The sequence below is a fragment of the Thamnophis sirtalis genome, unplaced genomic scaffold (assembly GCF_051295495.1).
Source record: "Thamnophis sirtalis isolate CommonGarterSnake01/CBP01778 unplaced genomic scaffold, rThaSir2_p1.2 scaffold_4, whole genome shotgun sequence".
Taxonomy (NCBI): Eukaryota; Metazoa; Chordata; class Lepidosauria; order Squamata; family Natricidae; genus Thamnophis; species Thamnophis sirtalis.
Window position 1 is genome coordinate 2,900,412 of NW_028261384.1, and position 17,079 is coordinate 2,917,490.

A 17,079-nucleotide genomic window follows, 5' to 3' on the forward strand; every position below is an offset into this window, starting at 1 on the left:
CCCTGAAAAAGGGACTTAGAATCGTTTTCCACAGTTATGACCGTTGTAGATATCCTGATGGTGATCAAAATTCAGATGCTCGCCATTGGACTCGTAGTTATGATGGTTGCCGTATCCCCAAGGGTTGTGAGTCTCTCTTTGCGACCTGACAAGCAAAAGTCAACAGAGGAAGCCGGATTCACTTAACGACCGTGTGACTTAAAGGCAGTATTGTGGCAAGAAAGATCAACAACTGTCACTCAACAAATGTCTCAATCAGCCACAGAAGATTTGGGCTCTCTTGTGGTCATAAGTCGAGGACCCCTTGTATTCTTTATTGGTGATTGGCCAAGTGTGATAGGCACACAAGGAATTTAAACACCCAAGAAATGTAAATACATCGATGAAAGTCCAGGTTAAATACCAGAGTTTAAAGCAACTTAAAATGTACCAATTAAAACTTACCTTTTTTTTTAAATTTTACTTTTTAAAAAAATATATGAAATATATAAAATTAAAATTTTATTTTTTTAATTATCTCAATTTTACAAAAAAAAGTTAAGAAATTTAGAAGGTTAAAAGTGAAGCCACCCACCATCTTCCAGGATTGCATCCAACTCCCAAGACCCTTGTGCTGATTGGCCCAGCCAGGTTCTTGAATTACAATAATCCACTTAGTGACCATTCCAAGTTACACCTTCACTGGAAAAAAAATGGACTGAGGACTTTTTTCACACTTAATGACAGTCGCAGCAATCCTGTGGTCACGTGATCAAAATTCAAACACTCGGCAATGGGGGGGGTCACATGATGAGCGTTTTGGACCTTCCAGCGGGCAAAGTCAATCAGCAAGCCAGATTCATTTAACGACCATTTGATTATCAATGGCAGCAAATCATTTAACAATGGTTGTAAAACGGGGCAAACCTCCCTTAAAGAATCTTTCACTCGGCATCAGAAATTGGGGGCTTACTTCCAGTCATAAGTCGAGGACTATATATGTGTGTTTGCTTATATGAATAATAAACATCTAAAACTATCTGCACATATCAGGCTTACATAGATGCTTCCCCTTAAAAAACTCCTAACCGGAAGAGCGGGTCTTTCTACTTTTTTCCTATCTCTATAATCTCTGGTGGGGGGGAAACATGGACTCGCATCTCATATTGCCTGTCGCAACCTTATCACCTGCTTGCAGTCGGGTTCACAGGATGAGCCTCTCTAATTTGCCTATCTCTATAGCCTCGGGGAGGGGGCGTGGTTTCAACTCTTCCAATGGCTCTCCGAAACAGCTCCCTTCCCTAGCTTCTCTCTCTCTCGTCTTGTATACGCCCTTTTCAATATGCCTATCTATAGCCTCTCCTCTCCTATTGGCTGGCCGGAACGGTTCTTCCCCTTTTCAACCAAGCTCCTCCCTGGAGTGTCGTGCAACAAGGGGAAGCGTCTTTCTCAGTCTCTGGTTGGTTCCCCTTCCTGAAGATCCTCCAGCTGATTGGCTCGCATCCTCGTCTAACGTAATAGGCGGGCCGCTTTCCCATTGGCGGGCGCCGCTTTCCCATTGGCGGGCGCTACTTTTGGCGGGAGGAGGACGGGCTCGGTTGGTGGGCGGGGCCCGGCGCGAAGCGGTAAGAAGGGGCGCTGCGCGCGGAGGGGGTGTCTTCACCTCACTCGGGTTTTATCGCGACACGGTTCGTTTTGTCGACGGTGGCCGGAAAGGGACAATTACCTCATGGAGCCCGCCGCCCGCCGCCATCACTCTCATCGCCGCCGCCTGCTCCTCGGCGACGCCGAGGGTCCCCTCACCCGCCGGAGAAGCCTCAACGCTGCAGGGTAAGCCGACTGAGCGGAGCGATTCTTGGCCTGAGGAGACCGGTGGGAGCCTTGAACCGTCTTCCGCTGTGTGAGTGCGGGTGTGTGTGTGTAGTGGAATTCGCATTCCCCTCATCCTTAGCCTCCGGCGGGACTGGGATATGTAGTCCTAGGAGGCCGTGAACCAACATTTCCCCCCTCAACTCATTTCCCATGGCCCTATCGTGGAATGGCGGATGAACGTCGAGGGCATCTAGTCGAGCCCCCACGCTGGACTGTTTTGGCCGACCTCCGAAATGGCCGATGCGTGTAGGCCAGGTTTGGTTGGGTCGGATGAAAGGCAGATCCCACCCCCCTTCGGCACATATACACAAACGTATAAATAAGGATTGTTGTTGCGGAGGAAAGAAGACGAAGGGAACGACATTTCGCATTATTTATACGTTTGCGCATATGTGCATAATATGTATGTGTGTGCTTGAGATGTCTATATGTGCGTGTACAAGCGTATATGTGTATGTATACATGTATATTTGTGGCGATGAATGTGTGTATATGTGGATAAATGGGTGCATAGGTTGTGTACATGTGGATTTGTGTATATAAGTGTGTATATGTGGGTTGTGGACATGAGTATGTAGGCATATGCATATATACATGAGTATGTAGATATGTCGGAGTATATACATATTTTTGTGTGGCATGTACACACAGACACACACACACACACACACACTTGCTTTGCAGACTGTTGCCTGAAATCCTAAACCAAAGTCGCTTATTTTCAACCCTTTGCAAACCAATATTGCAAATCCACCATAAGACGGTCCAAACCACTCTTGTCAGTGATAAGATCTCTGTGGGGTTTTTTTGGGGGGTGGAAGGGGGGGAACGTTCCCTGTTTGATTGTGTAGGAGCATTCCCCCCCCACCCCATTTCCATTTAATTTTATTTATTACAAGGCAGGAGATCACAGCTCCATCTTTGCATTTGTGCAGCTCAACTGAGTGCTACGTGCAGATGTTGGAAGTCAAGAACGCCAATATGAAGAGGACGTCGTCTTCCGATTCTACCGATTCAGGTTTGCGGCTGCGTGCTGAGGCCCCAAGGCAGAGTGTTTTCCGGCCTGTCCCTGCTTCAAAAGAATGGGCTGTGGATGATGGTCTCTGAGCCTAGTCTTATCCTGATCGGATGGATTCCCCAGTACCTTTCTCTACAAATGGAGCAAAGGATCATTTCTATTTAGGATTTTTAACTGGTTTGACACTAGAATTATGAATGAAGCTCAAACCGCATCATCAAATTTGACCTTAGAAGGAAGCCATCTTGTGTTCCTCAGCTAAAATGTAATGGAGGAAGATATCTTCTTCCCTAGCACCATATACTCAAACCGTAGCCTTTTAAGTTAAAAGAAAGGGTGGAGGGGTTTAGGATTTTCTAATCCTGCATACCTAACCGGTTCTGTTAATGTATTCTGCTTGCCTCAAATAGTTTTAAAATGCAAGGAAGATATAAACTGTGCTGTTAATTTATTCTGCTTTCCTCAATATATAAGATGTGCAATAGCTGTAATATGCAAACAAGAGGGGAAAAAAATGTATCTCCTGCAGGTTGCTGCATGGATTCTCCTGTCCTGCTTGGCATGAACGACCTTGAAGAAAGGTAGGTGATAAAGATGCTAATGTGCTGTATTAGCTTAAAACTACCTGGGGTCAGCAGGGAAGAGGCTAAGGAGCCTTTGTTAAGTAGAAAATCTGCTTTGAATACATTGCTCTGAGTCTTAGTCACTCAGGATATCTCAGAGATCCACTCTGGAATGTGGCTTTTAAAAGGAATTCTGCTATTACTGATATCCCCCAGGCCCTGTTAGGCTTTCCTCCTCCTGCCCTTTCCCCATAATAAAGAGGATAAGTTAACAGAATAGCAGAGGTGAAAGGGACTTTGGAGGTCTTCTAGTGCCTGCTCAGGCAAGAAACCCTTCTCTCCTCCTCCTTCAAAGCCTCCAGGGATGGAACGCTGCACAACTTTTGCTGGCAAGCTGTTCCACAGGTCTTGATCACCCTTGCTCTCAAAAAGACCCCTCCCTATTTCTAGCTTGATTTTTTTCCCCTTTAGGTCAATTTTGAGTTTTATTGCTGGACGGTCCCTTGGATATGAAGGCAAGGAATTTTGCCATCAAAGGGAAAAAATAATTGTGGCCTTAAAAACCTGCCTCTTTTACATTTGCTGAAGGGTTTATTATGCACAAGGAAGCCTTCAGCAGAATTGGGTGGTTTGTGGAAGATATGCGCTAGGATAAGGCTTTACAAATGAGCTGTTATCAGCCTGGAGCAGGAAATGTTTTGCATATTTATCATGACAAATACTGTGGGTCAGATCAAGGTGTAATAGAACACCTTTCTGATTTGGGAGAGCTTCAGGCTTGTTTTGCTGATTGGATTAGGCAGTGAAAGATTAGAATTGTTAACCCATTTTTTTGGTCAATGCAGTTAGGCTTTGAGGTTGGATTTAGCTTTATTTGAAGGTCACGTCTTTTGCATTCTCTTGCAGCTTTCGGCTGCCCATGAGAAGAATGCATTCCCTCCCGGTAAGTTCAGCTGAGGAACCATGGTCTCCTGTGTCAGTACTACTTCTCTCTTTTCTAAATGCCATTTTGAATTACTCAGACTTCTGTGAGATTACAGGTATTGTAGATAAGGCTTAGGAAAATCCCTTTATCTGCCTCTCAGGGTCTAGAATGCTTGGAATTTGGGCACAAAAGGGGTTTTTGCATAATAGGGGGCATGGAGAGTTCCTGAAAAATATTGAGTTGGTTCAGAATAACAAAGGTGAAAGGGACATTGGAAGTCATGTAGTCCAACCCCCTGCTCAGACTGGAGACCTCACACCATTTCAGATTTGCAATATACTGCTTTTTTGTTTTTAATTTCAAACATTAATTTCTCTGATTGGTTTTAAATAGCAATAGCACTTCTTAGATATACATACCTCTTCATTGTGCTTTTACAGCCCTTTAAGCAGTTTACAGAGTCAGCCTCTTGTTCCCCAACAATCTGGGTCCTCATTTTACCCACCTTGGAAAGAAGGAAGGCTAAGTCAACCTTGAGCCTGGTGGGATTTGAACTGCTGAACTGCAGCTAGAAATCAGCTGAAGCAGCCTTCAGTACTGCATTCTTAAGTACTGTGCCACCTCTCTTAAATCCCACCTCCATTGCTTCAAGTCAAGGTTACATGCGCTTGTCTACGAATCTCCGCACCGACACATCATATACAGTGCATTCAATTTAATTTGTCTTTTGTTTGTGTGCGATAAAAACTATGCTTCCCCTGCGTGACTCTGGGATTGTTTTTCTCAAAAAACAATTTTTTTTTTATTTTTTATTTAGCACGGCCTTCTGGGTTGCAGCCCTGCGCTGAAGAGGAACCACTCGGTTCAACTGGATTGTAACGTCTTCCAACCTCTCCCTCCTGAAGAGAACAAAGAGAATGTGAGTTTGGTTTTCCAGAGATTTCTGACAAAGAGAGCCACATCTTCAGCACCAGATTGTTGACTTGTTCCCCAAGGCTTTTAGTTTAGGATTTTTGTCTGGGTGACAAAAAAGCAGAACTCTTTCCTCACGGTGAAAAGCACTGCTGAGAACTGACCAGTTTTGCTGTTAAAATTTGGCAGGTTGGACTTACAGTTCAGAACCGTTTTGAGGATAGAATAAAAGAGTTGGGACCTTGGAGGTCTTCTAGTCCAACCCCCCCTGGTCAGGCAGGAAATGCTACACTACTTCAGACTGGACAAATGGTTGTCCAGTTCCTTTTTAAAAGCCTCCAGTGTTGGAGCATTCACAACTTCTGGAAGCAAGTTGTTCCAATGGTTACTTATTCTCACTGTCAGGAAATTTTCTCCTTAGTTCTAAGTGGCTTCTCTACTTGATGAGTTTCCACCCATTGCTTCTTCCCCTGCCTTCAGGTGCTTTGGAGAATAGGTTGTTCCCCTCTTCTTTGGGGCAGCTCCTCAAATATTGAAACATTGCTAATCATGTCACTCCTAGCCCTTCTTTTCAATAAACTAGGCAAACACAATTCCAGCAGCCATATATTTCAGCCTCCAGCCACCTGATCCTCTTTGTTGCTCTTCTCTGCATTCTTTCTAGAGTCTCCATATCTTTTTTATATCATAATGACCAAACTAGATGTAATATTCTAAGTTTGGTCTTACCAAGGCATTATAAAGTGGTATTGGCGCTTCAAGTGATTTTGATTCTATCCCTCTGTTAATGCAGCCTAGAACTGCCGTTGGTTGTTTCATTGGCTGCAGCACACAGCTGGCTCCTATTTAAGTGATTGGCCTACTAGGACTCCAAAATCCCTTTCCCAGTTCCTCCTTTTGAGTCAGGTACCACCTATCCCATCTCTGTGCATTTGGTTTTTCTTTCCTAAATGTGGAACCTTGTGCATCCTAACTTTTTCTCTGTGTCATGTAATATATGTAGGTATATACATAATTTTGTATTTATTTATTTTATCTTTGTCATGTTTATGTAATGTAAAATTGGAGGTGGTGACCCTTTAAGAGCTGTATGCAACTAAATTTCATTTTAAATGTTTGCCAATTAGTGTACATTCAAAGTGACAATAAAGCTATTCTATTCTATATTCCAATATCCTGTCCTATGCTATTCCATTCCATTCTCTCTATTCCATTCCCTACTTTTTTTTTCCACCCTTCAATTTCATTTTGTTAGGGCCCTGTGTTCAAGTCTGTCAAGTGTCTTTCATGGCACTCACGAAACCATTTATCACACCTAACTTGAACTGTATTTTATTTTGCCATCCAAATCAAAGGAGATAAATAAGAAAAAAAATCCTTGTCTGTTGCGCACAAGTGGATCATTAAAAAAACAATTGGTGCTTTGTCCCCTTTTTTCTCTCACAAGGAGCACTTTGAGTTCAAGAAACCAACCGTCCCTGCCTCTCGTGGCTCTCTGCACCTTTCTTCTCCAGACGACGAAAAAGACCCTTCCGAAGCGAGGGAGGACTCGAACACAGTACTTAAGGTATGTCCCAGAAAGAATGGGCACTTCAGCCATTAGTGTTGTGGTGGAGATATGTAACTACAGGTTGTTCTTGACTTACAACCGGTCATTTAATGGCCATTCAAAGTTACAGTGGGACTGAAAAAAAGGAGACTTGGGATTAATGTCTCACCATCTGTAATGGTCTTTATTTCTGGAATCTTAATCTCAGTTAAATGTGTATAAACAATAAATATGTGGATATTTTTTAAAGAAAGTATCCTTTGCTTTAGGTCTCCAGCAGTCAAAATATTGAAAATGATACCGGAATGGCGACCCCTTTATTCCCACGCCTGCTGTCCCAACAAATCACAGAAACGGAAAACGACGATGGCTTTTTAGAGATGATGGATGGTCCGGATAACACTGTAAGTGCCCTGCTAGTTTAATTCTTGGTAATTACAATGTGGCTAGCTAAGGGAGAGTTCAGAATAATTGGCTTCCTTGCAGTTTTGCAAAGATAATGTTTATTTTTAAAAATAACAAGAGCCCAACGTTTTAACGTAGCAGGAATTCCAGAGCAAAATTTTGGAGACTTAAGAAAAAAAGCTTTGTCATAGCTGTGAAGTCACTTTTGACAAAAAGTTTCCATCGCCAGAGTGTTCCCCTGGAATTCTTGCAATGGGAAAATGGTTTGGCTCTTTCTGTTAATGTCATCTTGCGATGCTGGGACTTATCCACCGCTCCCAAAAGAGACAAATATTTCTTATTGATATATTGTTTCCAAAAATGTAAGTTTTTCGCAACCTGAATGTCTTTGCCGCCTTTAATTCGTTCCATCCTCTCCTCCCCCTGTTCCTCCTTGACTCAATTTCCCAATGTGTCCTGACTTCATTATCTAGTTTGGTGATGAGACATCTAAACACCCAAACTGCAGAGCAGGTTTTTTGTTAATTTTCATGTTGGTTTCTCCTTGTTTTTATGCCATTTGTTAATTGTGAGATGAGAGATACATTTCATAAATACAAGTGGTCCTCGACTTACAACAGGCCGTTTACTGACCGAACCCTCTTCCTCCTACTCTTCCTTCTGGGACCAAATCCACATCCTCCTCCTCTTCTTCCTCTGATCTTCCTTCCTCTTCCTCTACATGTAATAAATACAGTTCATTTAGTGATCATTCGTTACAATGGCATTGAAAAAAAGGAACGGATGACTCATTCTTCCCACTTAACAACCGTCACATGGACATGTCACCCAAATCAAGACCTTTGGCAACTGTCTCATATTTATGATTGTCACTATGTCCTGGGGAGTCAGGCAATCCACTTTGGCGACCTTCTAACCAGTATTAGTCAAATGGGGAAGCCGTATTCACTTAACAAGCTAACAACTGCAACAATTCACTTAACGATGGCAAGGAAGGTCGTAAAATGGGGCAAGACTCACTTGACAAATGTTTCACTTAGCCACAGAAAAGTTGGGCTCGATTGTGGTCGGGAGTCGAGGCCTACTTGTCTTGTTAATTGACATTGTTTCCAAAAATTTTTTTGCCACAACTTGAATGTCTTTGCCAGCAGATAAAAATGGATCCGTTTTGCAAATAGGAACTTTTCAAATTACAATGGTTCATTTAGTGACCGTTCAAAATTAACAATGGCAGTGAAAAAAAAGGGACATAGGACCCTTTTTCACACTTAACGACTGTGGCATCATCAGATCACGTCCATTCAAGAGTCTGGAAGCTGACTTTTGTGATCATCCGTCATCAAACAGGTAAACCAGTTTCACTGAACCACAGAGATTCACTTAATGACAGTGACAAGAAAGCTGGTGAAATGGGGCAAAACTCAACAACCATCTCCCTTAGCAACCTAGATTTTGGATTCAATGGTCATCGTAAGTCGAGGACTACCTGCATAGAACTGCAATTCTAAAGCCATTTCTGGGATGTTTTTTTAAACCAACCTGGAAACCTTCAGAATTCCCAGCAAGAAAAAAACAACTAAGGAGCTTCATAATATATAAATGTCCCCCCCCTTTTTTTTTCCTCTCCCCAGAGTGAAGACGAGACGGCTTCTGATATGTCGTGCCTTTGGACCGCTCCTCTGATGGTCGCTAAGAGCGAGGACCTGCATGTAAGTTTGGGGTTTTGGAACTTGAAAGTTGGATTTTGAAGCTTGCTTTAAAGCAAACACCCCCCTCTTTTCTCCCTCCCTCCAGATTCTAAGGTATTTCTGTTAAGGCTGTGCTGGTTGGGCAGAGGGTTGGACTACATGACCTCTCAGGTCCCATCCTACTCTGTTATTCTGTCATTCCATAATGATCTGTTTAAGCGGGGGCTTGGACTAGATGGCTTCCCAAGTCCCTTCCAACCTTGTTATTCTATGCTTCTGTAAGGGTCTCCTGCTCGATCAGGAGGATGGACTAGATGACCTCCCAGGTGACTTCCAGCTCTCTTATTCTGCTTGCTTTTGCTCTGCCTGGGGCAGTTAAGAGGAGGCTTTAATGCCAATAGAAAAGACATTGCCACTCAGATGATGGGCAGAGGTTTGAAGGGAAGCCCCTAGTTTTCTGTTGGGTGCAATGTGTGGGGTGTCCTGGTTGTGTTCCTTTGCAGGGTTCAAACTTTTGTCAGCCCCTGTTTAAACCTCCCCCTTTGTGTGTCTGTGTGTGTCTGTGTGTGTTGATATCCGTAATCAAATCTTCCCTTTTTGTGTTGTGTGTTTATGTACCCACAATTAAATCTTAATTGTGGGGACTGAGATCCTGAGTATTTGCAAAAGGTGACCTCTGCTCTCCCTTCTCTCCCCGGCCCACCAGCCCCCACTTTTGAATTTTGGGGTCATTATTGGTCTTGGGACAGTGTCCATCATCCCTTATAGGGCATAAAAGGCCAACTGGGTCCCTTCTGCTCATCTGTAATACCTCCCCTCCCCCTCCCCTCGCTCCCCCGCCCCGCTTTGGCTTCCACCCAGAGCCAGCAGCAAAAACTGAGCAACACCATTCGCAACCTGGCTAAGACGGCCACAGTGAAAAGAACGGAGAAGGCTGTAGAAGAGAGTGTCCCACCTTTCGGCAAACGGAGGAGAAACACACACATGGAAGATGACGAAGAAGCCACGGTTGGTAGATTAGCCGGAGGGCTGGATGCAGGGACGGTCGCTCTTGCAAAACGCCCGCTTTGTCGTATCTTAGAAGCCTTTGTAGGGAAGGTCTATTTGGGGGGGCATCAGCCAGAGAAGAGAAACAGAGATGACTAGGGGGCTTTGGTGTGTGTGTGTGTGTGTGTGTGTGTGTGTGTGTGTGAAAACAAAAAGGTCATTTGCAGGAATTGGGGGTGTCTGGTTTTATGAAGAGAAGGACTAGGGGAGGCATGGTAACCTCTTCCAATTTTTGTGGGGCTGCCCCAAGGAAGAGGGAGTCAATAGCTATTCTCCAAAGGGAGGCAGGAGAAGAAGAAGCAACAGATGGAAATTAATGGGAGGGAGAAGCAACCTAGAACTGAGAGAGAGAACAATCAGTTGGTGGAAGTTTAAAAGGTTAAAAACCTTTTAGAAAGTTTTAAAGAAGAAATTGGACAACCATTTGTCGGACGTGCTGTGGGCCAGTGAGGGTGAACCTTTTCAGCAACGAGTGTCAGCTACGTACGACGACCAGCAGGCCAGGCGCCCATGCTCACGCAGGAAAAGGGAAGGCCAGCTCTCCCAGTTTCCAGCAGTGCCGCATGCACAAAGGCCAGCTGGCTGCCATGCGCGCAACAAACCCAGAAGGGGAACGCACAACGCCGCCCATGCCAGGCAACATGGCTCTGCGTGTCACTTTGGGCACACGTGCCATAGGTTCACCAACATAGCTACAGGCCATAGGGGATTCCTGCTCGAGCAGGAGGTTGGGCTAGAAGACCTCCAAGGTCCCTTTCAAATTTGTATTGTAGGCTCTCCTGCTGGAGCAGGGGGTTGGACTAGATGACTTCTAACTCTTATTCTGTGATTCTATAAGGGTCTATTGTCTGACCAGGAGGATGGACTAGAAGACCCCCAAGGTCCCTAGATAGGTAGGAAGAGAAAGAGACAAGACAGACAGATAGATAGATAGATAGCGGGATGGATGGATAGGTAGAGATAGGTAGGTATAGACAGATGTAAATGGATAGCCAGACAGACAGCCTCACCCAAGGTCCCTCCTGTGCTTCATTCCTTGCTCAAGACAGACTTGAAACCTCTTTCCTTCCGGCCTTTTCCTTATCCTTCCTTCCTGGCTCATTTTAACATCCTTTATCCCGAGCAGATTTTTCTTTTATTCTTCTGGCTGTAGAAGGGCGGGGTGTGTGTGTATAATCTGTAAAGACATTTTGGAGATCCCAAATGGCCAAGATAGCCTTCTCAGGGATGTTTGACGGAGTTGTCAGTTAACTTCTTCCAGAGTCCAAACTAGTTTGAGTTAATTTTTTATTTTTTCCTCTTGCCAGTCTCTTGTTTTTTTCCCCCCAAGGTGAATGGATAACGCTCCAAAGCACTTACATTTAATAATATAAAATGCAATTAAAAATGATCTCTGCTTTCAGCCTTATTATTAATCACATGGCCAGATGTTCAATCTGGGTTTGGCAGTTTTGTCTATCTATCGAGTCCTTACCAAGGACCTGGGAGAGGCAAATCTGAATGTTTGATGGTATTACAGATATCGTGGCATGTTAGAAGCAGTTACAAATGAAGCTGCCTTCTGCAATTGACTGATGACAAATTTGTCAATGCCACTCATGGTGTCCAGCTGGTGCTCCAGGTGTTTTGGGACTCCTATGACCATTGGTGCTACCTTTGCTTGCTTTCGACATAGTTGTCCTATTTTTATTTGTAGGTCTTTGTGTTTTGTTATCTTCTCCAGTTCTTCTTCTATTCTGCTGTCTCCAGGCACGGCCACATCTACTATCCAGACTTCATTGTTGTTATTTATATTATTAATATTGTTATTATATTTTATATTATATTTTCTTATTTATTCTTATTTTTCCCTCTGGTAGAGTCCCTCTTCCTCTTTGGAGATAGGCAACGTGTTGGATCAGGACCAGAGGGACCTCATTGGAGACTTTTCAAAGGTAATTCCTCCTCCTCTAATCCCTCAACTTCTCCGAGTTAATCACTGGCTTCTCTTCGCAGCCTGCGCCAGGTGATATGTCTGTCTGTCTGTCTGTCTGCAAGCAACATTTTTTGTCATGTCTCTGCAGAGTTACCTCTTCCACACCGTTGATGGCAAACATCAGGATTTGAAGTACATCAATCCAGAAATGGTGCGTGACCTCCCTTGGGAGTCCAGGAATCTGTTTTTCTGATGGGAACGGAAAGCTTTCTGGGACGTAAAAAGAAGTGGAAATTTCCCATATCCATCTGCATTCATTTTCCCTAATTACTTGAATTTCTTAAATTAATTGCATGATGGCAGTGTTTGGATATCTGAGGGGCTGTCACTCAAAGAAGAGGGGGGCAGCCCATTTTCCAAAGCATCCAGACAAGTAAATTGATCAAGGAGAGATTCAACCTAGAAATAAGGAGAATTTTCTTGACAGTGAGAACAACAAACCCGTGGAACAGCTTGCCACCACAACTTCTGGGTGCTCCCATCACTGGAGGCTTTCAAGAAGAGACTGGACAGCACACCTGTCTGGAAGGGCCTAGGGCAGGGGGTTGGACTAGATGACCTCCAAGGTCCCTTCTAGCTCTTTCGTTCTAAGTTTAATTCAATTTGTCAAAGTGCTCAAACTTAATTCTCATCCTTATTTATTTATTTATTTAGTCTTTTTTTTCTTTTCTTTTTTCAGATTGTCGCCATCCTGAACGGCAACTTCTCCCTCTTCATCACGCAGTGCGTGATCATCGATTGCAGGTTTCCCTACGAGTACGACGGGGGTCACATCAAGGTATGGAGGGGAGATGGACCCTCATCAAGGATCAGCCTCTCTTACAAAGTGGGCGGGGGAGGGATGTCTCTTGTGATCCAGCGGTTGCTGTGACAAAAGTGTTGCCGTATCCGTAAAAGTTGTGTTGTTCCAAAAAGAGCAGAAATGGAAATGTTCTGCTCTGCCCATCAAGTCCCAGAAAGACGGACTTGAATGTCCAGCTTGGTTACTTTGCCCCAAACGAAGTCATTGGCCATAGTAATCCAGGCAAGTCCTCAATTTATGTCCATGACGGAGCCCTAATTTAGTTCGCTGAGCAAGACGGTTCAGGGAAGACTGTTGGAAGGGCTTGCAGATGCTCCACCACTGGAGATTTTTTGGGAAAAGACTGGAGAGCCATCTGCCTGAAATGGTAGAGGGCCTCCTGCTTGAGCATGGGGTTGGACTGGATGACCTTTGAGGTCCCTTCCAATTCTGATTGTATGATTCTGCAAGGGTCTCCTACTTGAACAAGGAGTTGAACTAGATGACCTTCAAGGTCCCTTCCAACTGTGTCCTTCTATGATTGTGTAAGGATCTCCTGCTAGGGCAGGGGGTTGAACGGGGGTTGGACTAGAGGACCTCCATGGTCCCTTCCAAGTATCCTGGTGTCCCACTTAACGACCGTTACAACGTCCCCACAGTCGGGCGATCCCAATTTGAACAACTGGCAGCTTGACTCGTGTTTATGACGATCTTGCAAGTATCCCAGTGTCCCGCGATCCCCTTTTGCGATCTTCTGACAAGCAAATTCAATATGGAAGCCAGATTCACTTAACAACTGTGCTAACTAAACAACTGCAGGGATTCAGTAGTTGAAGGGTTGTAAAATGGGACCAAACTCACTCCACTGTCTCACTCAGCAACAGAAACATCGGCTTCTGTTGCTGCCGTAAGTTGAGGACCACCCGCGAGCCTATTTTCAGCTGTGTAATTTTTGATATTTGAAGCTTGTTTGATAAATTGTGGGAGAGGTGGACGGCATCACAGTTGAATGCACAACCAATGTTGCTGGGATCTCTTGCATCGAGGATTGTGTAGTTGTGAAGCAAAACCAAGAGACTTGTGTGCTTGAGGCAACTCTCTACTTGAGGTTTATTCAAGGTTTCATCGAGGTTTACTCATTGTCCACTCCAGGGCGCCATCAACCTTCCAATGGAGCAAGACGTGGAAGAATTTCTGCTGAAAAAACCCCTGGTGTCCTCCAGCAACAAGCGCATCATTGTCGTGTTCCACTGCGAGTTCTCCTCCGAGCGGGCCCCCCGAATGTAAGTATCTCGAAGACCATGCTCCCCAGCTTTCTGGACTTGCTGGTTTGGGGCTTTGGATGCGCCAAGGGAAAGGGTGGGTCTCTCTGTATTCATTTGGCTCCTGCGTCTTTAATTCGGTCCGTTCCCTCCTGCTCCCATTCCTCAACTCGATTTCCCAATCTGGCCTGATGCCGTTACCTAGTATGGTGATGAGACGTCTGCAAGGAAGTGACCGAGCTCTACGGAGCACCGAGGAACCTCCCATTTTGGGGGAGGGGGGTGTTAATTTCCACGTTTTTCTTTTTTTTCTCCAATTAGCTGGTGGCTAATTGGGAGTTGAGGACTGTATACATTTTGTAAATACAGCAGTTCATTTAATGACCAAAACCCTCTTCTTCCTCTTCTTCCTGGGACCAAATCCTCATCTTCCTCCTCCCCCCTCTTCCTTGTCTTCCTCCAAATTCTTCCTCTTCTTCCTTCTCTTTTCCTCTTTCTCTTCTACTCCTTTCCTCCTTGTTTTCCTCTTCCTCCTCCTGTGCCTCCTTTTGTTTCTCCCTCCTATTCCTCCTATTCTTCCATCATTTTCTCCTTCCCTTCTCTACCTTTTTGCCATCTTCTCATCTCTTCCTCCTCTACTACTTCTTTTACCCTCCTCCTTTCTTCCTCCTCTTCTTCCTCCTCCTCCTCCCAGGTGCCGATTTGTCAGAGAAAGGGACCGGCTGGACAACCAGTATCCTGCCCTGCACTACCCAGAGCTCTACATCCTCAAAGGTGGCTACAAGGACTTCTTCCTCAAATGCAAGGTAAATGCCACAACACACACACACACACACACTTGAGGGCCTTCGAACCATTCCTGAGGTGGCCATTTGAGGTTGGGAAAAACCAGTGGAAGGCCAGCTGTGGCACTGGTTGGACATGGGTGAGTGAGTGCGAGTGCCAGGTCTGCCAACACCAATTCAGAAGGGAACCACAGACTTTGAAGGGACACAGGAGGTCTTCTAGTCCAGCCCCCTGTTCATGCAGGAGACCCTCATCTCCACAAACCCCATTCCCTGCCAACACTGATGAAGTTCCCTAGCTGGGTCACGAGACGTCTGCAAGAAAATCCCCCCCCCCAGCTCAGAGAGCACCAAGGATCCCACTAGCTCAACCCCCAATCACATAATTTCTCTTCTATCGGCTGTGACTTTACACCGCCCCACCTCAGCGTCAGGGGAGGGAAAACCCCACGATGGTTTGTTTGTGCTTGTTCGCTTTGACGCAGCTGCGAAATCCCTCTCTCTCGCTCTCCTTCCCGTCTAGAGCTACTGTGAGCCCCAGAGCTACCGCCCCATGCACCACAAGGACTTCAAGGAGGACCTGCGCACCTTTCGCACCCGGAGCCGGACCTGGGCGGGCGAGAAGAGCAAACGCGAACACTACAGCCGCTTGAAGAAGCTCTGAAGGGGGCCGGCGGGGTCTGAAACGGACACATTTTTTGAAGCGGGGGGGGGGGGAGGTTGGGTCCGTCCTGCGCGACCCGACGGAGGCCACAAGGACTGCCGTCCCAGGTGTGACAGGGAGGCACTCTAGCCGCGAATCCTGGATGGTTTTTCCTGTGTTTCAATAGCACAGGTGGGAAAGTAGAAAGGGCCTACACACACACACACACACAAACACACACAAATGTATATATATGTGTATATATATATATATCAGATGAAACTATATTAATATATATAAATGCTGTCAGATGAAGCAATAGATATATATGAATATATGTATGTATGAGATTATATATATACATACATACATACATACATACATACATACATACATACATACATACATACATACATACACACAATCGTCACTTAGCCACCATTCAGACAAGCTCCAATCACAGTTCAGATTCCTAATCCAGGATCCAAAAAAGCAACTTAGGAAGAAGAGAGGAAAAAAACCCTCCAGTGGTAATTGAACAATTTCGAAAGAAGCCTTGGCATAAACCGACATTGGAAGCATAAGCCGGCATGCTAGCTTGCCGAATCTTGCTCTTTTTTTTTGGGTGGGTGGTGGTGGTATTTGTCCATGTTTTATGTAATGTTAAACCGGAGGTTGCTTCTCTAAACCACAATTCAGACAAGCCCCAACTATCATTAAGCTAATTTGGAAGCAATGTGAATATAACATACAAGCTAAGTTTAGTTTGTCATAAACTGGTTAAGCCAAGCAGGATTCTAGCCTGGAAATCTAGCTTCTGTTTTGTGTAATGCTAAACCAGAAGTCTCTAGTCACAATTCAGACAGATTGCAGTTAAGCTAATCTAGGATCCCCGTGCAAGTTAACCCTAGTTTGTCACAAACTCTGTTTAATTAAGAAAAGCAGAACACCAGTTTGGAAATCTTGCTTTTGGGTGTGTCCATCTTTTGTGTAACGCTAAACCAGAAGTTGCTACTCTAATTCAGACAACCCCCAAGTTAACCTTAGTTTGTCACAAACTCTGGTTAAGCAAACTTGGCTTGAGATGTCCGCACACATCCCAAGTTTACCTTAAACCGAGATTATTCTTTTTCAATGAATGAGAAACTGACTTCAACCTCTGATTTCAGAGAAACCACACTCAGGTCTTTGTCTCCTGCCCGCTCTGGGAGTTTTAAATAATGGCTTAGCGTTACGCAAACTGGGCGTCCATGTCAGTATTAAAAATCCTTAATAGCTGGTGCGGGTGAAGGAACTTTTCCAGGAAGTGTAACATTGTGTAAGCTTCCATTTTTCTGCTTTTGGCATTCGAGGTCTGCATCAGACCCAGGAAAAGAAAAACACGCTACCTCGGTTTATTTAAGCCAGCAATGCTGGTTTGTTTTGGGGACGCTGGAGAGCCAGCAGCTGAGTCTACTGACCATTTGTGGATCTCAAGGTAGCCTCGCTCATCGCTTCCTGTGTAAAAAACATTCCCTGGAACGGCCCAAACCCTGGGCTCGGGGGGGGGGGGGTGCGTATGGTTTATGTAGTCCTTCGCCATTTTCAGCCGGCTCTGACCTGTTTTGCACAGCCCCACCTGCTGACCGAGGGAAAATAGTGAGTTTTTAAGGTCTTGTAAATAAGGGAGGGTGAG

At 44.9% G+C, this 17,079-nt stretch overlaps 1 protein-coding gene across 2 annotated transcripts; it reads left to right on the forward strand.

Annotated features, from left to right (window-relative positions):
* The first annotated feature begins 1,596 nt into the window (after positions 1-1,596).
* CDC25A (cell division cycle 25A) lies at positions 1,597-15,821 on the forward strand. 2 transcript variants are annotated; one of them, XM_014067651.2, is made up of 15 exons: positions 1,597-1,809; positions 2,787-2,869; positions 3,399-3,450; positions 4,339-4,375; positions 5,175-5,276; positions 6,717-6,836; positions 7,088-7,222; positions 8,855-8,932; positions 9,773-9,919; positions 11,818-11,892; positions 12,022-12,084; positions 12,613-12,711; positions 13,867-13,997; positions 14,671-14,782; positions 15,285-15,821. In XM_014067651.2, the coding sequence occupies exons 1-15, from the start codon at positions 1,709-1,711 to the stop codon at positions 15,423-15,425; spliced, it is 1,476 nt and encodes a 491-aa protein (XP_013923126.2). In that variant the 5' UTR covers positions 1,597-1,708; the 3' UTR covers positions 15,426-15,821. The 2 variants fall into 2 exon arrangements, with proteins under 2 accessions (XP_013923126.2, XP_013923134.2); XM_014067659.2 differs by lacking the exon at positions 9,773-9,919.
* Positions 15,822-17,079: the final 1,258 nt, after the last annotated feature.

Excerpts from the sequence above, each read along its gene's own strand:
- CDC25A (XM_014067651.2), top strand. The coding sequence starts at position 1,709 with ATGGAGCCCGCCGCCCGCCGCCATCACTCTCATCGCCGCCGCCTGCTC. Across the intron at positions 7,223-8,854 it reads TGGATGGTCCGGATAACACT|AGTGAAGACGAGACGGCTTC; the intron begins GTAAGTGCCCTG and ends TCCTCTCCCCAG. Across the intron at positions 12,085-12,612 it reads AGTACATCAATCCAGAAATG|ATTGTCGCCATCCTGAACGG; the intron begins GTGCGTGACCTC and ends TTCTTTTTTCAG.